This window comes from Periophthalmus magnuspinnatus, chromosome 4, assembly GCF_009829125.3.
Source record: "Periophthalmus magnuspinnatus isolate fPerMag1 chromosome 4, fPerMag1.2.pri, whole genome shotgun sequence".
Taxonomy (NCBI): Eukaryota; Metazoa; Chordata; class Actinopteri; order Gobiiformes; family Gobiidae; genus Periophthalmus; species Periophthalmus magnuspinnatus.
The window spans coordinates 8,115,035-8,142,033 of record NC_047129.1 but is presented as its reverse complement, the minus strand read 5'-3'; the positions used below and the strand labels follow the sequence as shown (position 1 = coordinate 8,142,033).

General features: G+C 37.8%; 3 protein-coding genes across 4 annotated transcripts; 1 reads left to right on the top strand and 2 right to left on the bottom strand.

Moving 5' to 3' along the window:
* Positions 1–761: 761 nt before the first annotated feature.
* hook1 (hook microtubule-tethering protein 1) lies at positions 762–8,074 on the bottom strand. The gene is made up of 22 exons (XM_033965484.2): positions 7,945–8,074; positions 7,022–7,107; positions 6,757–6,829; positions 6,488–6,538; positions 5,854–5,986; positions 5,677–5,744; positions 5,339–5,386; positions 5,130–5,213; positions 4,226–4,389; positions 3,522–3,662; positions 2,927–3,128; positions 2,751–2,861; positions 2,567–2,654; positions 2,433–2,499; positions 2,212–2,352; positions 2,046–2,133; positions 1,899–1,930; positions 1,727–1,809; positions 1,545–1,645; positions 1,371–1,472; positions 1,236–1,304; positions 762–1,072 (listed from the first exon to the last, which is right to left on the bottom strand). The coding sequence occupies exons 1-22, from the start codon at positions 7,987–7,989 to the stop codon at positions 908–910; spliced, it is 2,142 nt and encodes a 713-aa protein (XP_033821375.1). The 5' UTR covers positions 7,990–8,074; the 3' UTR covers positions 762–907.
* si:dkey-183n20.15 (RING-HC_RNF170 domain-containing protein) lies at positions 7,979–13,504 on the top strand. Of its 2 annotated transcripts, none has more exons than XM_033964871.2 (7): positions 7,979–8,079; positions 10,363–10,431; positions 10,858–10,966; positions 11,101–11,206; positions 12,080–12,153; positions 12,483–12,593; positions 13,070–13,504. In XM_033964871.2, exons 2-7 carry the CDS (start codon positions 10,370–10,372, stop codon positions 13,403–13,405), a joined length of 798 nt encoding a protein of 265 aa, XP_033820762.1. In that variant the 5' UTR covers positions 7,979–8,079; positions 10,363–10,369; the 3' UTR covers positions 13,406–13,504. The 2 variants fall into 2 exon arrangements, with proteins under 2 accessions (XP_033820762.1, XP_055077136.1); XM_055221161.1 differs by lacking the exon at positions 7,979–8,079 and adding an exon at positions 8,296–8,346 and having other exon boundaries at positions 13,070–13,503.
* Positions 13,505–13,562: 58 nt separating this feature from the next.
* Positions 13,563–26,797, bottom strand: pfas (phosphoribosylformylglycinamidine synthase). Its single transcript, XM_033964868.2, has 28 exons — positions 26,657–26,797; positions 25,829–25,955; positions 25,267–25,402; positions 25,078–25,183; positions 24,814–25,009; positions 24,103–24,208; positions 23,055–23,195; positions 22,730–22,854; positions 22,206–22,334; positions 21,891–22,028; positions 21,540–21,668; positions 21,348–21,421; positions 20,280–20,436; positions 20,021–20,082; positions 19,441–19,602; positions 19,113–19,337; positions 18,422–18,652; positions 18,023–18,203; positions 17,724–17,807; positions 17,419–17,574; positions 16,955–17,074; positions 16,719–16,864; positions 16,212–16,419; positions 15,981–16,072; positions 15,796–15,910; positions 15,543–15,692; positions 14,469–14,609; positions 13,563–14,294 (listed from the first exon to the last, which is right to left on the bottom strand). The coding sequence occupies exons 2-28, from the start codon at positions 25,947–25,949 to the stop codon at positions 13,978–13,980; spliced, it is 3,948 nt and encodes a 1,315-aa protein (XP_033820759.1). The 5' UTR covers positions 25,950–25,955; positions 26,657–26,797; the 3' UTR covers positions 13,563–13,977.
* Between the last annotated feature and the right edge of the window lie 202 nt (positions 26,798–26,999).

The window sequence follows — 26,999 nt, the reverse complement described above, 5'->3', positions numbered from 1 at the left end:
TGCTTGTCACTGTTCTCAAGTACTTTAAAAAGACATCACCAGAAATGTTGCAATGCTTTAAAAAGTTTATTTCACACAAAGAAATGCATGTTTTTAAATGACTGAAAAGTAATGATATAGTTTTTACACTCACAAGCTTCATTGGCTGCATTGAAACAAAAAGTCAGCAAATCAGCAACCATACAAAAACATTGTTAATTATTTATATTAGCTAATTAGTAATTAGTAATAAGTAACAAAAGTTAACATGTAGTTTGATCATTATCACCAACATTTGGTACAAAAGCTGGTTTTCATCTTATATATTTAATTACTTTTATTACTAATAAAACTTTAGAAATGCTCTGTATGTAGTAGAAAAGACATGCTTTTTGTTTTTGAAAATCAGCCTTCATCTGCATCAATTTGACAGCTTTATATAGGACGTCTTTGAGTCAATTGAAGCTAGCTATTGAAGTGACCTGCACCAAAATAGCAATTGATATATATATATATATATATATTAAAAAAAAAAAAAAAAAATCACGTCTTCTGTAGGAGTCTTGTTTTCTGCATAGAATAGAGATAATGACTTGTACATACATAGGTTATAGTTAGTTATTTTATCTCACATTAAGTCAGTGAAAGAATTCAAGTTTACCTAAAAAAAATAAAAATAAAAAAAACCATTCTGGCTTAATCATTTACCCAGCTTAATCACTACAAAATCTGAAGCTTGAATAATTGCTATGATTATCAGAAGTGCACTATTTTAAATACATGCTAAGGTTATAGTTTTTTAAGCTAAATTTGATTACACAAGTACTCTTCAGAATCACATCCTGAGTGTTGAGGGCACATGTTAAGGCCACTTGATTGTCCACTGGTCTGATTGTCTCTATAAACAAGAGGGACTTTAGGACAGTGTTTACTTGGAGGTTGCCGCTGTTGCAGGCACATTGACAGAGAGCGTGCGGCGAGGAGCATTGGACACCTGTCTCTGCTGGGATAGGAAGGACTGGCCCGGTGTGAGCAGGGGAGCGGCCCGGCCTCCAAGACGTGACTCTATGGCCATCTTTTGAAAGTTCAGACTCTGAGGATCACACAAAGAAAGATTAGCTTAGAATACAGTTTAAAATAAACATCTTACCAAAGAGCTTACCGTAATACATAATTTAAACTTGCAATGCTTATGCATTTGTCCCTGTTTTTGCAAAATACATCTCTAGTAAATATAAATGTATTATATTTTATACCTTGTTATACCAGGCAGTAACAATCAGCTTTTCTTCATATTCCTTCAATTTGGCCTGCTCACATTGACGCTGCAGAAAAATAAATAGTATTTACAAAAACCTTTTTTTAAATTTTATTTTGTATTATTGCAATACCTCCAGGCTGAGTATCTGCTTGTCCCGGTCCGCTAATTGATTCCTCAGAGCCTGGATTTCAGCAGTGGCTGGATTCAGTTTAGGGTCCAATGCTCGGATCACCTACGAACAGGAAAATATTAAACAATTCTGAAACAATACAAACTATGCAGTACAGATATCAATTTCACTCACATTGCGAGCCTTCTCCAAGTACATTTTATACCTCTCTTCCATCGCCCTCATGTCATCGTCTTTCTTTTTAAGAGCAGCCATCAGCTCATCCACCTTCATGGCTGACAAAAAAATATACACAAATAAACACAGAGCACAGTACTACATGAAACAATTTCAAAGTTGGCCTGATTTTCACGCACAGTTCTGACTGTTGTCAGGCTGGAGGTCCTCAAGGAGCTCTTTCTTTTTCATAATTTCATCCTGAGCCTCATTTAGCTGCACCCTGTCAACAAAAGGAAAATATATAGAAAAGATCTTCCACAAGAAAACCTTTAATACTATATTTTTACACAGTACAAATATTCAACTTACATATGTGCATCAAGTTTCCGTTTCAAGTGTGACTAAAAAGCAAAGAAATATATATTTTGTGAAACATTTAAAACATTACATTATATTATATATTTATATATTTTAACCCTAGTATTACATCTTGGAGATTATAATATTGTTGCTTACGTCGTCTGGCTTGGCCGCCTGACTCTGTAGGGCCTTCTGAAGGTCCTCCACTTGCTGCTGGAGCTCTCTGACCCTCTCTCTGCTTAACCTGAATGGTACAAAGTAAAACTTAAATGCACATGTTGGTGATACAAGAGCAGACATGCTCCAATCTGCCACACCGTACCTGATCTCTGTGTCCAGTTCACTGCGGCTCTTATGGGCCTCCTCAAGCTGAGTCTGGAGCCCTGCAATTTTCTCTCTCTCACACTCCTCCTGTTGCACCCTCAGCATCTTGTTTTCATGTTGCAGACGAATGAACTTTTCCCTGAACAATAAACACAGTGATGTAACTCAATAATTACAAGGTCTTGAGAGCATGTCAATTTATTGCAGCAATTTTTTTACCTATACTCAACAGGCATTAATTCAGCTGCCAGGTTATCATGGCTGGGGCTGCCTGAGGGAAGCATCCCTGAATGAAACACATGTGAATACAACTCTGCGTACAGGTACAGTTCCTCCAGGTGCTTGAAATTTACCTGCTTGAGAAAGTTGGTGCTGCAGAGCCTGTGTGCACTTTAGCTCCTCATTGAGCTCTTTGAGAGAGTCTCGCTCCACAATGACCCTCTGGTGAAGAATAATGACGAATAAGGGATTACACAGACTAGACATTTTAAAACTAGCTTTGGACAGCAACAAAAGTTTATTAAAACAAGAACCAACCTCTTTCTCCTTAAGTACAGTTTCATGCTTCTCTTCGAGTTTCTTCACTTCATAGGCCAGGTTATCTGCTCGCCTTGTTTCCTCCGACAGCTTCCTGTGCAGCTCCTGAACCTGAGAAAGTTACAAGTCATTAAATGTTGGCACTGCATCATCACTGCCCCATACTTTACATGTACCTGTCTCTTGTATGTCTCCAGCTGTGCTCTGGCTGCGTTGGCTTTGCGCAGCTCCTCCTCCAGGCTGACTGTGTTTTGCATGTATGTCATGTTGTTCTCCTCAAGAAGCTTCATCTGCCTCTTCAGGTCCCCGAGGTTCTCCAGTTTACGCTTGTATGTTTCGATGGAGGCCTCGAGCATCACCACACGGTCAGAGCAGTTCCTATATAAAATGTAAAATTAAATAAATCTGAATATTTCTAGCAAGTTTCTTGAAGGTCATTGTCAAGGCTGTCATAGATGTGCTAGCAAATGAGTAAAGGACGTAAATTATTATTTATATAGCAAAGCCAAAATTGTGGTAAACAACACACAAAACTACAAACAAGAAAATGTTGAAAAATACAATAAATTTAAGAAAAAAATCTTCATCTTAAATTTTTATCTACTGAAACATACTTTGCACTAGCTTTAAAAAATGGAGTTAGCTTTTTTAATGTTTGGAGGGAGAGTTTCACAGTTTCAGGCTCTTGCTTTTTCATCTGGAACTATGGCAGTCTAAAAGCTATTGTTTTCATTCAACATAGTATTTTGACACGTCAGTAGTTGAACAGACCTGAGCACGTCCAGTTCGTCCTTGAGTGCTCGCGACTCCTCTGCTAGACCAGTGAGCTCATCGTTACGATGCTGCACCTCAACCAGCTGCTTCTCCAGCTCCTCACAGTGGATCCGGTAATCATCTTTAGCTGCCTCCAGCCTGAGGGAGACAGAGGTATCAATAAACCCAATGATTTATGACCAGGGATGAAAATAAAATTAGGCTAGTAAGATTAACTGCAATTGAATGGCTAGAATTATTGCAAAGACAGTAATTACTGAAGTATAACAATTTCCTCAGTAAACTACAACATATCCCAACAGCCTAAAATAAATAAAAATCTACTAACCCACTTCAGCCACCTATAATTCTCTGAAATGTAGGACATTACTGAATTAGTTTAGCAGGATATTTTAGTCTCATCTTAAATGCTAATGCTCTTGAACAAATCACAATTGCAATGCAAAATTATTTAAGTTGAAAACGAAAGGCTAAAAAAATACTTTCAAGTTTAACATTAATATAAATTAATCATGAGTGCAAATTCCTTTCTAAAGTAAACACTTTTAATGTTCAGCATCAGCTTTCAACTATAATATTATTCAAATTTCCATTGTAACCACAGATAAATGAGGTTTTGTGGGCCAGGACAAACATTACAAAGATTCATTCAAGTATGAATGAATGCCTTACAACACATTTACTCAAATCAAAACACATACCTGAAGTTCTCCTCTTGTATGGCTTCCAGTTGTTGCTGTAAGAGACTATGTTTCTTCCCTGAGGCAGTGCTCGGGTCGTCGAAGGAGTCCAGCTGATTGGCCCGATCCGTCAACACATCATTCTCTGCCAATAAACTGTTACGCTCCTCCTGAAGAATACCCACCTGGACAAGAAAAGTTCTATTTAAATGCATTCAAATATATAAACCAAATATTGGCAATGGATAAGGTTTTGAAGCAGTTATTCTGGAGAAAAGATGTTAATATGTAGTTAGTTCAATTAGCATGTTCCCCATGCATTACTTTATGTAAATTTCTGTCATTTTACTAGAACATTATACACATTACAAATAATACATCAAGATAAAAATATCATTTAATGACAACATCTAGTATCAAAGGCTCGTGCTATTGATTCTAGATGTCACTATTAATTGTTAGCAACTGTAAACCAAGCCAAAAATATATAGTATATGGTAATCTTATTAAAATGATTACGGTAAATATTAGTTGTTCTCTGCAATGCAATTGGGCCATCTGTTAGAGTTAGAACCAATGAAAGCATTTAGTTAAGCTTTGTCATCAGATGAGGCTTACCAGTTTGCGGTGAAGGATGAGCCAAAATCTGTTGAAAGTCCAGTTGAACAGTTAATTCATGCAATTGCTAATTTAGATTTTGCCTTTAGTCTCTGTGCTGGATCATGCAGCCCAGTCGGGACAGTGGGCCAGTGGGTCGCAGACTGTGAGCTCAGGGTTTCTGCCACAACAGCTCTGGACAATGGACCCAAGAGTTTTAGCAAAGTCCTGTTTGTACTGTACCCGGCCAACTGCATTCATGTTTTATGCTGATGTGCAGAAAGTGAACTGCAGCAGAGTAATAATATAATTGAATGCACGTCTTCACCTGCATGTCCAGCTCTTGACAACGTTGGACCAGAGCCTCCTTCTCTGCAGCAACTTCAGCAAGGTCTTCAAGAGCCTTTTTAAGCTTGAAGGAAAAAGACGATATGTCTGATACTGGCAGAATTTATGGTAATGTTGGGATTAAAAAAAAATAAAACACATGTGAATTATGACCCAAGCAATAATATTGAGTTTAGTTTAGAACCTGACCTGCTGTTCCATGTCCCCCGACAGCTCAGCTCCAAATGGGGGCATGAGCTAAAGACAAGAGGAGAGAAAATTTTATGAAATTGTGATTAAAAAAAGAATTCCGTTCTTGATCAGTTAGTCAAAAACTTATCAACTTTGACAATACAGCTGTTTTGTGCCAAACGATTTCAGAATTTGGATTTGAAGGATGTAAAAATGTAAAGACCCATTTCTGCTTTATTGATTTAAATATTTAATATATACCAGTAGTCTACTGCAATATCCCCCATAATCATTTTATTTTTAATTTCTGAAAGTCTTGCCGGTATTTACAATTGTAATCCTTTCATGGTACTGACCTCCTGTATGGCTGTCATCACAACATGCTGCACAGACTCCTCCAAAGTCATGATTGTCTGAATATAATCTAAAAATTTGAGGAAAAGACCACATTTTGTATATAAAAAAATGTATATTGCTAGCATACATCTTTATGTTTTTGAAATAAATAAGAAATCAGTTATTAGAGAACAGACCTTGTTTGCGTTCACACTTTACAGCACATCCCAGGACGAGCTGCAACAGTCGTCCCAGCTGCACAGAATCGGAGTGTTCGGCCACAAGAGCCAGGTCCGGTAAAGGGAAACCTGAGATATCCTGGGCCAAGGTCTGAGGGTGTAGAGTAACAGATGACACTTACAAACTTACAACTTAAGAAGAAACAACAACTACTATATACCACAACAAGCTTGATGGTAATCACAAAGGTTTATGGAAATATTATTAAATTAAAAAGTTATATTAAAAGTTATAGTTTTTGAACAGAATTTGATTTAATAATCATAAGTAAACTGCATATGATTGATTAGATAGCAATATTGGCACCAGGCACAATTCATCAAATTTACTGGATCAGCTTAAGGTTTGCTAACCAGATAATCTAATGAAAAGATCACTAAAAGGCCACTGTTAAGGCTGAATAAATGTCTCAATGTCTGCATTGTAGTTTCACTCTATTTTGGGTGGTGTGTAAGGCAACTCAATACATACACATAGCTAAAACACACTATAGCAATTGAAAAGGTAAAATGTGCACCTCTAGGCTTTATGCACTTCACAATAACCACATTTAAGTCAAGGCTTGAATTTATATAAATATGCATTAATTACCTCATTATAATAGTCAACCACCATCTGAAGAATTTTCTTTAGGTTGTTCATCTAGAAAGACATTAGAAGATAGACAGTTGTTCACAGTGTTTTGTGCAATAGGATATGACATTAAAAGGGCAGTGAATTAGGAAACATGACAAGACATTTGTTGACAAAACATGTAGAAAATAAGTTCCATAGGGAAGAAGCACACATTTCCTCCTATGCCAAAAGGTCAAGGTCACATAGTGGCATAGGGTCACCAACAGAAATAAGCTTTTCAATACCTTTAGTCTCCAATTGTCTTCAACATCTGTTTTAATGCGACTAAGCCATCCATCATTGAACCATGCGGGGTCACTAAGACACATAATAATGCATAAATAAATAACAATATTAGATCCATCTTCCAACACTTAAGACTTTTATTTTTGTTGGTTTTGTTTTACCCTGCCTAGACAGTTTTATTTCAAAACTGGTTACATTCTGAGAGCTTTCAAGCTCCGGGTTAACACTAAAGCATATCACTATTAAGAACATGCAGCATCTTACATTTGATGAAGAGCCTGTGATATTGCTGCTCCGGTAGTCAGGTCCTCCACTGTTGTGCAGGGAGCAGAGAGATTGAAAGTCTGAAGCTAAAAAAAGACAAATAAGCCTAAATGAGAAACATTAAGTGGTTAGGTCTATGTATTGTGACTTAAAGATGAGATTAGGAATAAGAGAGGAGCAGTTCATGTTAAATGTTTTTGAAATAAAGTTGGAGAGACACACACATTCATAGTTTTTTTCTTGTTTATGTTTACAATTTTCTACATTTTACATACATGTGGAAGACATCAAATATATGATGCAAAACACATGGTCTTATGTAGACCTAGCAAAGAAAAAAAAAGTAAAATAACTAAACAAGATTTATATTTTACATTCAACTAGTCTCCACTACTTGCTTTGTTGCTGTAAACCCTTGTCCTTCTCTCAGTGATCTTCATGATGAAGTCACTGAAATGATTTTTACTTCACAGCTGAGCCTTGTCAGGGTCAAAATGCCAAAAGTGCAAAGCAGTGATCAAATACAATACTGATTTGGGCCATTTTGAGAAGCAGGTGCAAAACAAGAAATTAAGAGGCATCGTGGTCAACTTTAAGCTCAACAAAACAAAGAAGATTCACTCAATATATATCTTGAGTTAATTGGATTTATTCCCCAAATCCAAACAGGGAAATTGAACAAATAAACCACAGCCTTGAAGCCTAGTTTACATAGCTGCAGACTGAAGTAGAAATCAAATTGGAGGAGTAAATATCTAGTAAATGTGGTGGTTTTAGCTGATCAGTGGGGACAGTACATGGAGCTTGTTCCTGTTTTCCTGAAGTGTCCCTCCACCTCTCTGCTGCAGGTGAATTACAGCTCCAGTACTGTCAGCCTTGTACTATTAGACCTATCAGATATTCATCGTAAAGGACGGACTCACCCAAACTATGAGGCTTTCGACCAGAGCGGTTTGGTTCTCGTCCATTTGCTGTATTTTCCAAACGACCTCTCTACCTGACAGCAAAGCTTTTCCGCTCCTCTCGCATTTGCCCTCCTCACCTGCTGGAAGCCAGAGGTAAATCTTTTAGGGTAAATACGTAATTCTCGCACAAAGTCCATCTCTAACGCCATTAGAGCACCGTAAACTGTACGGGAATAGCTCAGCGTCTTAGTGGCTCTGCGACCACTGGGGCTTTAATTGGACCAATCAGATTTGAGATATCTAAGATTGACAGCTCATAAACCAGGTCTCAGCCAATCAGAAGTTGCCTTTTGTTATTATAACGGGAAATTATAAATCTTCTCTTTTAGTAGTATATTTCCCGTTGAAACTCATTTACAGGTAATTTTCCAGGGATTTTTACAGAAAGATGTGCGTGATATTCAGGCTATGTAGGAATATAGGCCTGTTGTATTGGTTATATTATGAATAGAACAGAAACAGTGTCACACATTTCACAACTAACTTAACATGGTAATAAAGAAATGTTTAGGGTTTTTTTTGTATTTGTTTTATTTTAAATGACTCTTGTATTGGCACGTGCCTATTGTACAAAGTATAATTATTTTCAAGTTCATTCAAAGCCCATTTTGCACTTTTACAGTAGTAGGGCCTACTACAGTCCTAGGGGAAATTGTTTTATCGAGTTGATACTTGTGTCTTTCTCTGATCTAATTGAATAGTGGGCTACAGGTTGATGACCTATGAGATAATTTCATCTGGAAACACGATAACATGCATAACATGCAAACTCACCTTCTACTTAAAGTCTTCTGATTTATGTTTACTGACAATACAATTACAGCTTGTATAATTGTTTTATACACACAACTGAATGTTGATGACTTACTCCACTCTAGCTGATTAATTACAAACTTATCATCAGTGCTAAACAGGTTTACTAGCAGGCCAGCACAGATTTGACCCTCTACTGGACTTTGCTCCTTTGGGACAGGGGCAGTGTGTCTGTTAACTTTGTAGTGAGGCTTATATCACTAGTGCCCTCCGTCACCCAGGACAGTTATTTTTAAATGACCTGAAGTCACAGCGGCTTCATCTGAGCTGATATGAACCAACAATGCCAATATTTGTTGAGATATTTCTGACCGGGCTTTCACAATGATGATGAAAAAAGAAAAGACATGATTCAACTAGTACTTCTTTTAAAACACTTGGCATAATTTTTCAAACAGGTATAATTCTGATAATAATGTCTTTATAATGCCTTAGTAGATGCCCTACATTCCTTAAGGGGCAGACTCATAAAACTGTGGCAACCAGAGAACGTTTAATGCAAATCTGTGGACAATCAACTCTTAAATGTCCTATATTACACAAAATTGACTCTTGTGGGCTTTTAGCCATGTTAAAATGTTGTTACCTCATCAAAACATACCTGGAGTTATGTTTTGCTTCATTCACACATGTTTGAGTAACACTGTATTATTGCTCTGTCTAAATCTCCAAAGCTCAAAGTGCTCTGTTCCACCTTGTGATGTCATGAAGTGGTAGTTTTCAAGTTAACAGCTCCTTTTACCTTTAGTTCAGTAGAGATTGGTAATTCCAGGTTTGAAATAATCCAAATGATTCTACTGAAGGTGTATGGAGTTAAAAAAAACAGTGGAGCACTTCCTGTATTACCACATGACATCTCAAGGTGGCACAGAGAGTTTTCTGTTTGAGAAAAGAGCCAGAATATACAGTGTTTGTGTGTTAAACGTGTATTAATGAAACAAAACACAACTCCAGGTATAGTTGATGAGGAAACAACACTGTAAAATAGATCAAAATAGTGTAATATGAGCCCTGAATAAATATGAATATTACACTGGAGTAAAAGCACATTTCTTTAAGTATGGGAAAGTAATTAGTATAGTTCTGTCTCATCACTAATAGTCTACCATTGGTTTTGTTACTACTCTAAAACCTAATAGTACTACTACCAACACTGTTCCTACTACTATAGGCTTAATTGGGTTCTAAATATATTCAGGATTGAAAAATCTACTTAAGTAAATGAGTAATGGTATCTATTTCCCCACTCCGCAGTGGTGTTAGCTGGGTAAACTTTAGGTAAATGATTGGTATGGTCAAACCTAACCTACTTTAGTTGTAGGACACTTTTGGCAAGGATTTGGCTGAAGACAATTTTGTACTTGTATTATTTAGGTCAAAAGGCACAGCTTAGTTTTCTGTATTCTTCCATGTGCTTTATACTTGTTATAAAAGTGGTGGCGTGAGCAAAAGAACCAATTCTATATTGACAGCTGGACTGGCTGATAATAGTTGATTATTAACTTCTAGCTCCCATTTATTTTGTTGGGTGATGCTGTTCGTCTGCATTTAACTTCCTGCTAGGAGACACATGAGATCTGCTGCCTTCTTACCTCAGCTGTCTCCAATGATCCCATACACTACACGGACCAGGTAAGTTGTGACAGAATTGCATTTTATAATAATGTGAGATGTTTACTGTATAAGGATTGATGAATAAAAATCAAAACATTTTCATTTCATGCCCAATCATATAAGCTAGACTTACTGTGTGTTATGAAATGTTTTGTCATCTCCAGTATGATGGGTTTAGAAATGCCATGCCAAGTTGTCAGGTTTATATTGTAAGATTTTTATGCCACTTGTTAAATCAAATCTCTAAAATTATTCACTTGCTTTAACAATAATATTAACTGTGCTTTGGTGCGTACGACTGTATTCATATGAGCCAACCGTGAGGTACTAATGCATTTTATCCACCAGCTTCAACAAAAAAGTCCATCTTCTTTGTAGTTATACTGTAGTTTAAAGGAAACAGACAAACAACAGTTGATGTAAGTTTTTTATGTCACATTGCAGATCGTGTGGGTGCTTTGAAGAGCCAGTTGTTCAGAGTCAAAGAGTTTCATCCAAATCTCTGATATTTGCACCGACAAGTTCAGCATCAGCATACATGAACTGCCATAAGGTCACTACATCCACACCATGCAACACCTTATGTACTATATGTCCTCACAATCTCTGACACCCTCTGAAATATTTACTATTTTACATATTTCCCTAATGTGATGTGTTCATTGTAATTTTCTTTCACATTTTTAGGATTCAAATTCTTGTTCACCTGCAGGCCAAAGAGATTCCCAGTGCCCTGTGTGCCTCCAGGCTCCATCTTTCCCTGTGAACACAAACTGTGGCCATTTATTCTGTGGTAAGCGACAATTTCATTTATTTCATTTCACATGTGAGGCTCTGGCTTGGTTACACAAATTTTCATCCATATTCTGCCTTGACATTTTTTATTTAAGTGTAAGGCTTTCAATAATTAACCTCTACACATCTACACATTTAAAATAAGTTAGTGGAACTTGTGTATTTGTGAATTATGTAAATAATTAGTATTAGTAGCATTAGTAGTAGTAACAGTCTAAACATTCTGGTAGTAATAAGCAGCAGTAATAATAATAATAGTTGCAGTAGATGTAGGCTAAGCTACTAGTATTAATAGTAAGTGTTTGTATGTGTAGTTTCAAAAGGCACTTAAGGAGTTGTACAATGCATTAGCTTTTGGGAAAAAAATAACATTTGTAATAATATTTTTATGTCAAAGTTAGAGTTACAGCCATACAGGTAAGGAAAAGGCTAAATCCAAAATTGTAATAAAAATAGTAAAGGACATATTGAAGATGTTTTTTCATCATCATCAGTTAACTTATTGAGTGTTATTATCAGAATAATCTATGAATAGTAATACAGAGAACACACTTCCTGACAAGGACATTCAAAGGACTTTTATCGTCTCTTTGTCCAACCTGGGAAACTCTTACACACCAGCAGGAAATGCATCCTTATATGGCTGTATTGTGTTGTAGAACATTGAATGGCTTGGTAATAAAAGAAAAAAAACCAAACAAACAATAAAAACAAAAACCTTAGTATCGTCTGTCACATGGTTTGTCCTTTCAGTGTTACCTTGAACTCATCGGCTCCCACCTATCATTCGGTTATTACTGATGATGAAACACTTGACATGCTACCAACACTTTGCTCTAAAAACTTTATTGTGTTGTTTATTTGGGTGTAGCTCCCTGTCTGATCACGTACTGGAGACATGGCTCATGGTTGGATGCAATCAGCTGTCCTCTTTGCAGACAGAAGGTATATAGCAAACATTTAACTAGTACTGTGTGGGTTTAATCACTGAAACCTCATCAATTTACCTGCCTAGGTTAAGCTGTACACAAAAATATACTGCCAAAATATAACACCGATAATAATTGATAGTACATTTACAGGTTTTGTAAGCAGGAATTATGACAGCAAATAGCAGGAGGTTAAACAATACAGGATCAGATTGCCTTTATAAAATAGATATGAATGGAACCATTTACCTACATGCAAGACTTTATTAGGAGGAGGAGATTAGTTAAGATACGTTATAACATGTTATGTATAGTGATTATAATAAAGCATAATGTTGTTTACAGGTCAGTATGCTGTGTCACTTATTCAGTGAAAGCAGATCGGATCAGCAGTCAAAAGAAGTTCTAGGAGAAATTACAAACTACAACAGACGATACTCGGGAGCGCCAAGAACAGTCAGTGCCAAATTTCAGATTTAATTTATTTGAATCAAAGCCTTGTTTTTGCTTGTTGAACTTCAGCAGTGTAAAAAATAAACCAAAAAACTTGTTCCATTTTAAAGCTCCAAGAACAGAGAAATGGAGAGGAAGAACATTGGCGATTAACATAAAAACAGGAAATCAGTTTGGGAATTACTGCATGAGAGATGATTTTTTTTTTCTAGAAAGACAATTGTATTTCAATATCAAAACATTCCAGAAAAACATGGAAAATAAAGGCTCTGGTGATACTTGATACTGACATGCCCCCACACACCCTGCTGTCCCTTGTAAAACACACATTCCTATTGGAATTCGATATGTGACCTATTTTGGAAACTGTTTGGCAAATTAAGTTCAAGAATTTAAAGTTATTATAATTTGTGATATAAAAATTATGCAAAAAGCTAGTAAAATTATAACGCTGACATTCTTACTGTCTTCTGTTTCAGATATCAGACTACCTGTGTGATGCTCCTCTCCTACTGCAGCTATTAGCTCGGTGTTTGGGCACCATGGGAGGCTTATTGGGGTTGTTTTTCTTCCGGGTTATATTATGCTGTATTGGAACAGTTGTGTCCATCACCTCCTCTTCTCCAGACCCTATCCTGTCCTCCTCTGCCCCATCCAACCCCTCCCTGCGTGGACTGCTGGGCGCCCTAGATGATCTAGTGGTGGTCATCCTGTTACTGATCTGTGTAATTAACGTGAACCAGCAGATGGTGCCACAGAGAGGACAGAGTGCAAATGTAGCAACAACTCGCAGAGTCATTGGGAACTCCCTTTAGTTTGTGATCTGTAATAAGTTTTGACTTCCATACATTTTTAAGTGGTATGAGTTGAGTTTGCTACAGTGTTTACAACAACCAGAGAAAATATAACATTATATATTATCCTGTTATGTTCACCTCCAAGTTGTTTTATCCTCCAAGTAATGTTTAGTTAACTACTGGTCACAAGTGATGCCTCAGGATGTTTATTAATGTGAGGTTTGTAAATATAAAATATATATTAATGTTTGTGTTTAAAATAAAAATTATTTATTGCCTTTGCATATTGTTCTTTTCTTTTTATGAGACACTACAGCTAGGTTTTAAGGTTGCCAAGTATTATGACATCTCTCCATTTAACATTGCATAGGAGCTTACATGTGGTACAGTACTTTTGCATGCATTGCATTGTACTTTTGGATGCATTATTAGACCTAGATGTTTACAAAACAATGAAGGGAGAGATTATTTGTTAAGTACAGTTTATTATTATTCAGTAGCTAACCAATTTTAGATTAGTGTAAAAATGATGTTAGTAAAGCTCAAGTACATGGACATTTCAAAACAATTACTTTTAGGTAAACATACACTTAACATGACTGTGTGTTGCTGCACCAAGCTGCTGCGTTGTTGAACATTCGTAACCATGGAGACGGTTTAAGGGAGGTCCGGAAGTCCCTCGGGGCCCAGGGCCACTGCCACTCCAGAGTGCACCTCTCGGGGTGTGGCATCATGGCAAGGTGTCTGCTGTCTGACGAGCACAGACCAGCAATGCCCAATGGAGAGCCATTAGGGTTCAGAGGGTATTCCTGTGTGGGATGTCCTGCGTCATCCAGGTAACGAAGGGGGGCCAGACCCGCAGAAACTAGCTGTTCTAGTGCTTCAGGACTGGAGAACTGCATCAGACCTGGAAAAATATTTTTTGATAAATTATGCTGATTAATCTCAATTCATACGGTGGATTCTAAGGTAAATAAGTATTAATGCCATGCCACAGTTTGAAAGTGAAGTACCAACATCAGTCGACAGATAATTAAACTGAATAGTCAAATGAAACATTGTATTAGGCAGTAAAATGTACCTTCTCCATGTGCAACCCACACTCCCAGGGCAGACCCCTCCATGCCCTGGAGCCACACGGACTGGGACTTCTCGATCCCTACACTGACAAAACGTGACTCGAACCTACCAGACTTATTATGGGTCAGCACCACACCAGAGTCTGCAAAGGCAAAGAGAAATATATGTAAACACATTGTATATTATATATACAATATATTATATATTGTAGCTTTCTTGATAATAGGGTCAACAAAAAGCCAAAGTATATTCACCAGGGGTAGGCAATTTTTTTGGCTTCGGGTGCCACTTTGAAAAGTTCATTGCCTCCGAGTGTGCCACCACTCGCCGCAGTCATGGTACTGAACTTTTTTTTTGCTCATTTATTATAAATTGCCACAGTGAAATTTTTATATTGTACTTGTAGTATTTATTTGAGCTTGTACAGCTAATTCATAAATTTTATATTAGTATGGTATAAAATAAAAAAAAAATAAAAAAAAGTTTTTTCCAAGAAAATTTGAAGTAAGCTGAAGTAAATCCCCTGCATTCTGGTGGTTTTGGTGCATCTTTAATAATAATATATTATACATTTTCTTTAGGTCATTTATATTTATTTATTTCATTATGTATGCATGTATTATTTTATTCCATGTGTAGTTTATACTTCATATTATCAGATTAATCTTGAGTTGAAGCATGTGCCTTGCCTCTTTCAACAGCGACAATATGCAAGTATTTATTTTGTAAGGGCCCCAAAGAAAGAGAAATCGCTCCCCCGCGCTACAGCACTCCTACCTACGCTCGATTACAAAGTGCACACGCAAGCCAGGGGTAAAGCTAAAGCTGTGATGGCTAGTGAGTGGGAAGAGAAAGAATGAGTGTGGACAGAAAGTTCTTTCACCTCTGCTTTGAGCTGTGATAACAAGTGACAGAAGTTATGACGCGTTAATTTTGCTGTACATGCCCCTCAAAATTCCTCCTCTGTGGCACGTGGCTTAGTTGCACTGACCCCTGATATATACAGTATGCGACCATGAGGTATCATCTGAAGTGCTTTACTTAGTTTATTTACTAGTATTCTCCAATGTCTTACCTTTGTTATTGTCTATCTTGCCAACCCAGCCGAGCAAGGCGAGGAGCTGGCAGCCATTACAGACACCCAAACTCAGAGTGTCAGTTCGCTGCCGGAAATGATCAAATTCAGCCTTGGCTTTTGGGTTGTATGCAACTGTGGCAGCCCAACCTAAAAAAACCCAAAAAAACAAACAAAAAACAATTACGTAGAAAAAAACAACAACCAAACAAACAAAAAAGTCCTAAACGAGTTTGCATTAATGCTTTCCTACCTTTAGCTGATCCCAGGACATCTGCATAACTGAATCCCCCAACAAACACGGCTGCTTTGAAAGGGTCAAGGGTTAAAGAACCAGAACAGAGGTCCTGCATCGTAATATCCCAAACCTGTTGGAAAAAAAAGGCAAATGCATCAATAAACATCAATATCAATAGTAGTTTTCGTTCATGAATTTACCTCAAATCCTGCCATAAACAAAGAAACAGACATCTCTCTGTCTCCGTTGCTTCCCTCCTCTCGCACCACTGCTACACGAGGCAGTCCCTCACCTGTAAAATACCAAAAACGACATTTATTAGAAAAAAAATAAATAAATAAAATCTATGTAACTATACAACAACAGTTAATGAATTTAACTATTACACAATTGTAATAAAGTTGACATATTTTTATCATGCATTTATTTACAAAGCTGTTCAATGGTGGGCATTTCGGAGGGGTCAAAGCTCAGTTTAAAATAAGGCTGTGTCCTCCTGGAGAGCCCCTCCTCCTCTTGTTTAACACATAGCTCATTAGCCTGGAGACACTCAAGCTGGAAACTGGTGTCCTCCCAAACTCCTCTCAATTTAGAGAGGCTCTCGTTCAGTACCTCTTGTCCATCCACACACACGTGGACCTATGGACAAGACAATATGGTTACTGTGGCAGTCACTAATAATAAAATACATATCTTACATTATAATATTATCATGGTGCAATATATGCTCATAATATTGTAGAAATACTACTTACTCCCTTAATACCCAGAGAAGCCTTTCGTACCATTTATTTCATATTCAATAATATAATACTTGGCTTCATTTCAGTTTAAATTGTCTTAATAAGTGATAAAGATTACAGAGCTCAACATTGTATATATAGCATTATATAAATACAACGTATTAATGTAACATAAAAAATAAATTATTGTCTCACCTTTGAATTGGGTCCAAAACCAGATGTTTTTCCAATCTGATGGCACTGCACACCTGCGCTGGTATATCTCTGACAAACAATTTCAATGTCATTTTGAGAAACCTCCAGGACCAGACCGAGCTCCTCACTGAATAACAGCTCCATCACTCAATAGGAACAAAGAAAATTTTTAATTTTTAAAGATAATATATTCATCTTGGCTAAAAGTCAATCCAAAAAGTTACAGAATCACTCACTACTAGCTCCATGTGAGGACAACGCAACTTCAACTCCTCTGTTTCCCGCAAAGGCCATCTCCAGAATACAGGAAATCAGGCCTCCATCACTAACGTCATGACCAGCACTCAGAAGATGATCTGAAACAACATAATTAACATGGAATAATGTTGGTATTATAAGTTTTATTTACAGCCATTAATGCGGACCTGTAATCATATTAGACCAGATTCTTTTAAAAATACCAAATTGCACCAGTGACAAACATTAATGTGCTGAATTTTCATAATAGGCACAAGTCATTTAACCTGTATGGAAAACAGTGTATCTTCCATTAGAAAAATGTTTGCTTTATTACTACCCACCAGGGGGCATAGTCATATCAGGTAACGCTTGGTCTTTTGGTGATATCATAAAACAAATCCTGAACCATAGAAAAGATACAGTAGAAATGTGTCATTTTGTCAAAGTAGTGATATCTGACCTGTGATGAGTGTCTGTGTGGTGGTGAAGCAGGCTGAGAGGAGGTGTGGGTGATCCAGGTCAGGAGAACAGTCCCCGAGCTGACTGTAGCACTGAGCTAGAGCTGAGCCTCCCAAACGGTGGTGGTTTGGACTCAGAGGAATCCACAACAACACACCTGAAGACAAGACACAGGGTCAAAAAGACATATACATACATTTTGTGACACATTTTACCCTACAATTACAACAATATTTTTAGTGCTCGTTCACATAAAAGCAAAAATGAAGAAACACATTTTAAAAGCTGTGACTAAAAGCGAGTTACCTTTGCCATCTGGGTCCTCTAGATCAGGCGTGACAGTAGCAGTGATATCAGGACAAACAGCATACGCCGAAATAACCAAAGCCCCTAGAACATATGGTAAGTTAAAGCTAATGAGGTTTCAGATGACATAATGACATCACACTACTCTATTGGCATGCAGTGTGGACTTTGAATTGAGATGGGGGTTAGGTAATGAGATAAATCTATTGTTAATAAAATATGCACAGTCACTGATTAGATGCATAAATTAGAAATCTTAGATTTCTAATATGTTATGTTACATACTGTCAAGAGGTTACCTGGTGCCTTCACGGTCTCTTCTCCCACTCTGGCAGCCATACTCAGAGAGTCCTTGCCCCCGTCAATGGCCACGCCCAGCTGCCCCATCACCTCACACATGGCTCTGCAGGCGTCCCACAGACATGCTCCCTCTCCGGGCAACTTGGCAGCCCACATCCAGTTCCCACTACACTTCACATCCTGAGAAAACAAGCAAAACTGGAATGCAGAAACCCATAATTGTGTTCCCCTCAAAACAATATCAAATAATGTGTTTTCTGTCCTAAATTGGAGAAGTAATGGTGTAATGTAAATATAATAGTTTATTGGCATGAATTTTTAGTAATGGAGATATGTTTGACATCTGATTCCAAAAAAGTCAATATATATTTGAGTTTCTACAGTAAAACTTAGCTCACCTTCAGAGCAGTGACTTTGGCAAACACCAGGTTAGTAAGGGCCTCTCCCACAGCCATGCGGGCCCCAGCTGCAGAGTTGACCAGGCCTTTGATTGGCTGCTCTCCAATGGCTGTCGCTGCCCCCTCCAGGCCAAAAGGAGATAACGCAACCACAGCGACGTCAGCCAGTGGAGTGTGCAGAGGACCCACACACTGCTGCTGCGCCACCAGCCCAGTGACAGACCGGTCCACCTGAAGAACAGCCACAACAGTGATATTATGACATGCTGGATCATTAATTTAGGAATTACAATGTAGTGTGGAAACCTAACAAAACATAAAAGCATTTTGGAAATAAATTTGCAGACAGGGTAAAGGAAGGGTTAAGTAAGCATAATGATAAGGCTGTGTAAAACTGAACATTATACCTAAAAAGTCCTAAACATAAACACAACAATCATGGCAGATGCATGAAATACCACATTTTGTAACAATCAATTAAAGTTCCAAATGTCTCAACGTATGCTTACCATTTTACTGATCTTAACAGCCATTAATATTATACAGATAATTGATATTTTATTTTGTGATTGTAGAATGTGTTAATTGTGGTGGCAAATGAGTAGCAACAAGTCCAAGATAAATTCATCTTGGTGTATAGTTGTTTTTCTACCATTACATAAAGGAGCAGCACAGTCTTGGACACACTGACCTTGTTGGTGAGGTACCGTTTAGATGCCACAGCAGGCAAACGCAGCACCCTGTCCAGTGCCTCTCTCACTGTGAGCTCCTGTGGCAGAACCAGGGCTTTGTGTTTTGGGCTCACACGCTCCATCTTAAACTCCTTCTGCGGCATCTTTCCCAAAACCCACTCGAGCTGCAGGTCAACGGGACAGCGACCTCCATTTACCTCTTCTTCATCATCCACCAGTGTAATCTATGAGGGCATAAAGATTACAAGTCTAGCCGATAAACTCTGAACATAAGAACATTGATTTAACAAGACCAGTGTGCACTTATTGATCAGGATTGAAACGTGCCTTGCCATCTCCTGTGATATTTCCCACAAAGTCGACCGGACACTTTTCTCTCACACAGACCCTCTCCAGGAAGTCTTTGTCTGATGGACGAAGCAGTACAGCGTTGCTCTCCTGGTACTCCGCCCCCCACAGCTCCAGCACACTCAACGTTGGGTCACCTTTCTACACAAAATATATTCAACAGTCCAAAATAATGGATGCCTCACTCATTAATAAGACCTTTTGAATTGTGTTAGTTTTACATTTACAGCTTCAAATAATGGAGTGAATGGAAACCAAGTAAAAGTGAACCCTGATTTTCAACTACTACTGATGGAGCAAGAACTTACCCTCAGCCAGTGCACTGTTAAGTGAAGCCATTTAAATCAAGTCAAAGCAACTGCTTTATTATCATTGCTGACGGCATTAAGTAAAGGCCATTTTAGTGCTGAAATGATGAGAATGCGTTGGTTGATTGAAGATGTATTAAAAACATACTTTGAACTGTGTTTTTGTTGATTAATATCCAAAATGGCAATTTAGCATATTTGCCCTTTACAAATGCAATGAAATGAGCATATAATTTATAACCAGTGATTACCTTGAACTTACTACAATAAATCACAGCCCCAGCCGGTTCACTAAGCTCCTTCAGCACATTACCTAAAAATTACAAAATTGGGCAATTGGTTATTAATACTCATATCTCATTCATCATTTAATCACTATTATTACAAATGTTTTATAAAAAAGCCCAGATGGAGATACTTTGCTTGTAATAAATAGAGTGAACTTTTACTAATGTAAAAGAAAATAAACATGAAATGAGTAATGATGATTTATTATTGAGTCTGTGTTACCATTTCCTCCGGCACCCTGGTCGTGAATGCTGCAGATGGGGTTTCCTTCGCTCCTTTCCAAACAGGCCCTGAGAGCTCGGTTCATCTTCTGCTCCATCTCAGCGTCGCCTCTCTGCACCGCTCCCAGGTCCCGGTCACTGGAGTTATCTCCCTGAACCTGAAAACATGCAACATCCAATTCATCTAGTGGTCATCTATAGAGGTCATGAGGTCACAACATGAAGTCAATTTGAAAATTAAGTGAATATTTGAAGCGAGGTGATTAAACAGAAACAATCTACAGCTGTCCCTCGCTATACTGCGGTTCACCTCTCGCAGCCTCACTGTTTTGCAGATTTTTTTAGTGCAATTTTGCATGCTTTTTTCACAGTGTATGAACGTGCATTGTGTTCTGCGTCCTGATTGGCTGAGGGACTGTAGACCATTGTCCATCAGTCTCCTCTGTGCCGTGTCTCCTGTACAGTACAGAATGTATTCAGACAAATTTACATAAATGTTGGATCGCAATGTGACTCTGAAGTGCTGTATGTTTGCAAGTTTTCTCCCAGACAAAGTGAGGGGTGTAGTGAGGGGTTTTACAGCCTTAATATATATAATAATTGTAAAAAATAAAGCTGACTCCTTCACGGATTTCGCCTATTGCAAGTTATTTTTAGAACGTAACCCAAGGACCATTGTATATGGCTCTCTCTAGTACATTATACTACGGAGCCATCATTATAGAAGTTTTGAAAGCTATTCTAAACGCTAGGGACTTTCTGGTAAAATAACAAGAGAAACAAATAGTCTTCATAACATTGTGCTCCTTCATAAAAAAAAAGAAAAAGAAAAAAAAAGATAGAAAATACAAGTTTTTTTTTTTTTTATACCAAATATTAGTTCAAATATATATTAATTTACATGTTATATCCAGATCAATCACATGTAGTTTTTTTCCTTCTAGAAATGAGAAAAAAAAGGTAAAAAAGTTGAACCCATCAGCCAGATCTTTTTTTTGTAACAGTCATGCACATTATCTTATATAGACCAGTCGTCACTGTGACTTCCTGCATCTCTTGTGGTTCATACTTGCACAGATGAAGCAGCTCCACCTCCCACACCAATCCTGTAAACAGGGCCTCCAATCTTCACCACCTCCATCCCTGATCGACAGAAACAGCAGGGGGCAGGGGTGAGTCATTGATCTAGAGCTGAGGCTTTGATTGTTGTGCATAAAAATAGCATCTGCATTGACTGAACATCTTTCACACTATGACTTACCAGTCTCCGCTTCCTGCTTCTTTATATGGGCATCCTCAATGGACCCGATCCCTCCGCTGAACATAATAGGTTTGATCCACTCTCGGCGCTCACCGTTTGCCAGGCGCATCCCAAAAGAACGGGCAAAACCTGCACACAAAACTATGTTTTTGTAACAAGGAATCCAGAACACAAAAATGACAAATGAAGACAGAAGTTAGAGAATTGCATGTAACATGTAAAACTAGTGATGAAACAACTACACTATTGTACAGTGTTATAGAGCAAAAGAAAAGAAATCTTAGAACCTATAAATGTTCTATTTCAAAGAGAACATTGACAATGATACAAATATTTTTATCTTTGCCATACCTGACAGGACAGGCTCTCCAAACTTGTTGCCATAATCGGAGGCTCCATCACTGGCTTCTATTGCCACCTGCAGAGGAGAGGCAAAGCTGGAAGGATAATCCCAGCCAATTCCCGTACACTCCCAGGGCAGTGTATAGCCTACAAATAAAAATCAGTAAAAAATATACTAGGGGTGGGTAATAATATTGACATAAAAGTGAATATTGCTAATGTTTTCCATATTCTCCCAAAAATGTGACTGTAAAAATATTTATTAATAAAGCATTAAGCATTAAGCTTGGTTAAATTTTATTGAATAAAATAACAAAGAATGACCTGGTATGTGCAGGTTTCCAAAGCAGTATCCAGTGGTCCCAGCAATGACATGTCCCCCTTGCCCTGCACTCTGGACGTCCCTAATACGCCCCCCTGTTCCTGTAGTGGCTCCACTGAAGGGGGCAACACCTGCAAAAGAGAGAAGGAGGTTTTCAATTGCAACATCAACAAAGGCAATATCAGCATCTCAAGAAACTCATTAACTCCATACAGACATATTTTTTTCTAAAATTGTGATGCGATCAATTACACAACATACACTATATAACTTTCTTGGTGGGGGTTTGACACCATTTATTGCATTGCTTGTAATGGTTACAGTGTGGCCTTTATTCAATTACAGGTGTTTTTAATGCAAAAAATGAATTATATATAGTTATTGTAGCATTTCCTAAATTTTGTGTTTTATTAAAATTTTCTTGTTAGGTTGATAATTGGTCATTTTCAACTTTTCAGGCTTTGTGTGCTGTATTTTTGCAATCATAGTAAAATGATTCAACGACAGAAGATGTTTTTCCTCAAACCTGTTGGAAAATTGTGTGTTTCTGCGGTGAAGATGACATGTCGGAGCGATTTTCGCGTCTCGTACAGACTGGCCTGGGATGGATCTTTAGGGTAGAGAAAGTCCAGCTCCATCCCTTTGATACCACTAAAGACACAGAAGCAGAACAAAATCAGTATGTACTATATGAAACAACAATGCAGGTTTCCTGTAAATAAATGTCACCTTTTTGGTTTAGGTACATTATACCAACACATTTAAATAGTTTAACATAAAATCCAAATATTTGCTTATACGCAGTTTCCGGCCTTGATGTAAACCATTCTCAAGCATCAAACACTTCTAACCTGCTGTTGTCACAAAACTTGATGATGTTGTTTGGATTGGTGTGTCTCTGTGTGTCCATGATGAGGCTGAAGAGAGTGTCTGTCTTTTCCTGTCCATCGATCAGCATCCGGCCACGAAAGAACCAGTGCCGGCTGTGCTCACTGAAGGAAAGTATAAAGAATAATAAGTAAAATCTGTTGGAGAACAAAACATTTATAATAAGCTACAAAAACATCAATTCCATGTCTTTTTAATTATGGCAAAAATACAGTTTGTTTTCAATGGAGTTGTTAAATATTGGTAATTTTTCATTACAAAAAGCCACACAAACCCCAAGTACTGTCAGACGTCATTGTAAACTACTTACCTAACACTGCAAATATAAATTACAAGGCTGAGTATGTTAACACGTTTCATTTAGGCTACAATTAATCATGATTCATTATTTTGTCGCACGTTAACGCAGGTCACATGTATCAGTCAAAAAACCTAGATCAAAGAGCCTCGCTCCGGTATGCGAGTCGCTGCACCCGCCTTTTCCCCTCTCTCTCTCACACACACACACACAGCAGCATCCTCTATGTATGTGCACTGGACATGAGTCCTGCTGTACAGAGAGCCACAGAGTCCGACCTCCATCTGAGTCTTTAAACTGTCCAAAAAGAGTCAGTGATGATGGAGAAATGGCCTGTTTAAGTCTGAAAACCAAGAGCGAAAACAATATGATTGAATATGCGCACGGAGGATTAGCGAGCTATCTGCGGCAACATGCACAGTTTACCACACCAGTCAATCATGTTTACTTTTAAAAGTTTAACAAAATAGGCCAATACTGAGCCTTTTGATATAATTTGGACTTTATATGTATCTGGGACAAAGCCATTTAAAAATAAACATGAGAACAGCACAACACTGGATGATACTACAGTAGATTTAGGTCTAAAAGGTCAAATAAACTTTCATTTCGGAGCCAATGTTTTTTGACCTTTGGGTGCATGCAATTAATCGCAATTTAAGCATGATGTTATGGCAGCCCAGCTCTAATAAATTAAAATGTAAAAATCCAACCTGTTTGACTGGGCCAGGTCAAAGCACTCCACACTTGTTGGATTCCTTTTAACTCTCTGAAACATTGATGTGTAATAGTCCAGATCCCACGAGTCAAAGGCCAGACCTGTTGTAGGCAAAACAATTGGAAATAGATCATCATAATGGTTTTCCTTATCATTTACTAAAAAGCATTATTACCTTCTTTCTAAACTCTTCCTCCTATCAGTGTATTATATTCATCTTAAATCTGCCCAATATGGTCTATTTTTTGCCATTCATTTATTAATGTTATATATGTGAAGCATCATCTAAAAACATAATCTAAATCTTTACTTATTCTTAGATGTCATAAACGCATTTCCATTAAGGCTCAATACAATATTTAATTGCTTTTTAAATATGTTCACTTAGGGAACTTAATAACAAATGAACCAATGTACGATATCAGATTAGTTTATATTCTGTTTACTATTTACAATAAGCTGTTAAATTGTGTATTTTTCTACTTGCTTTAATCATAGTAAAATTCAATCTGCATATCTGAGGGTTTGACTACTTTAAGATCTAATCTGTGTGTGCACGTGCACTGATGAGGAGCATCTTTTCAGTCTTGTGACTTTAACAAGTTAACCATCAATGTCACACATCAGCTGACATAATTTCCCCCAACAATGACCTAATAACCTAATAGACCTAATAATAGATGCAGTGGTGCTGAAAAAATATTACCCAAATCATGATTTGCTTTTTCCAGTGCTGCCCGACCTTCTGCCAAAATGTCCACCTCAAAAACAGGCTGTGGTTTGATTTCCACAGCAAATGATGTGATTGGATTTGGATAGATGCATTCAGTCATACTGTCATACAAAGACTCAATCAGCTTCTTTATGTCCTCTTCACAGTTCCCATCATCAGGATTCAGAGGCTAGAGGTCAGACACAAATATCAGGTTTGGCCTAAAGAAGAAAATAAAAGCTAAAAAATGATTTCAACCTTGATGAGAAACCTTCGGGACAGTTCAATGCGGCTGACGTTTGTGAGACCAACGCTTTGACAGATGGACACAGCATTGGTGGACCAGGCTGTGGAGAAGTTCAGCCTAAAACATAAATTGTCAATTCAATTTAAATCTAAATATAACTGAATGAATACTACGGGTTTAAAGCACTATCCTAATCTTACCTTGGTCCCATCTCCACCAGTGCAGCCCCACTGCCCTCTGTCAGACTGGATTTATCAGACAGGGGCTGTAATTGCTGGGGAGGACAGAATAACCACAAGAGAATCTGACGCTGATCATCTTTTAAATTCTCACAACCTGTAATGAAAACACAGCTATTAGTGAAAATATTGCTACATTTACCACACGTTTCAGTTTAAATATAGTGATAATTAGATACATTATTTGTCCATTTGTAGTAAAAACATCAATGTCTTTTTTTTCCTACAAAAATTTCTTTGTGTACAGTTGTGTATCACACCATTTTTCCTTGGCCTTTAATTGAAAACACTGCAAACATACAATTTTATATTTTTATTTACCTTGTGTTAATTTGTACTATTAAAAAAATACAATTATAATCTGCTGAGAAAAGAACAGAACAAGAACAGACAGAGTAAAGCTGCATAGTGGCAAAAATATGCAGCAAAAACATACAATACAGTAAGATTTAAGCAAAAGGCTTTTTGTGCTGCAAAAAAACAAAGATGTTGGAGGTAAGTATAACTAGGGTTTATAACTGACCTGACAGCTCAACATTGTAGCAAAGTTCAGTGGTGATTGACAGATGAGGGTAGAGCTTGGCTGCCCTCTGTAAGGCCCGCGCCCGGACAGACTCATTACTGTAGAACCGCACCACAGCCATCTCTGACTAAACAGACAAAACAACCTTGTCAAAAAAGTTACTACCCTTTAAGAACAGACTGTAGCAAAAAGACATGCAACAGTTGCTCAGTGGATGTAAAGTTGAAATTATTTGAATGGTCAGATCCACTGACCCACAGGTTTGTCAATGCAATTCCACCTCCCACAGGTGAATGCTGTTGTGTTCTTGGGCAAAGCAATTAACCCATCTTGTTCCCAGTGTCTGCCACACTGGTGTATCAATGAGTGTATGAATGGGTGAGTGGTTAGTTGATGTAAAAGTACTTTTGAATGCCTTGAAGGTGGAAAAGCTCTTTATTTTCCAAATGCATTAGTTGTGTGAATGGACATTCCTAAATGTGACCTTTGATCTGGCCAATCAGGTCATAGGTCAAGATGAAATCAGAGCCAGCGAGGGCTGATGTGCAGTTTTTTGAGGAAACAGATTAGGCTTACAAAAACTGCCACTTGCGGATATTACATGTTAGAACAAAAAAGGTGCATAGTGGTCCATTTCTGACCTATATACAGGGACACAGCAGATCATTCTTGTGGCAAAAACATTAAAAACAAAACTGCACCTTCATTCTTTAGTCCAAGTAAACTGCAAACTAAGACTAGGGAAGTTACTTTTTCACAGACTAAAGCCCCTGACGCTAAAAGACCGTAGCATTAGCACAAAGTGATAATAACTTGTAGCTAACTTACATGCAGCAACCTCAGCACTTACTCCTGTGTTTCTTACGGCAGGCCAGTCCCGCGGAAACCTTAGCGTTTCCCCTCAATGAAGTGAGCGTGGTTTGAGTTAGACACGGGACAGGATGGATGGACTTATGTCTCCCACGTGTGAACAGCTCTAGTGCGCATGCGCGGCCTCACAAAGCGGCATTACCAAAACTAATGATCAAAACCAACAACTCATTCAGTTTGGGCAATTATAGAAGAGCATACCTGACCTGGGTGTAAAACAAAGGATCACTTTAACTGGAATACCATCCATGTGAAATTGACGTAGTAAAGATAAACAATCATATATTTTAAACGCGGTTCT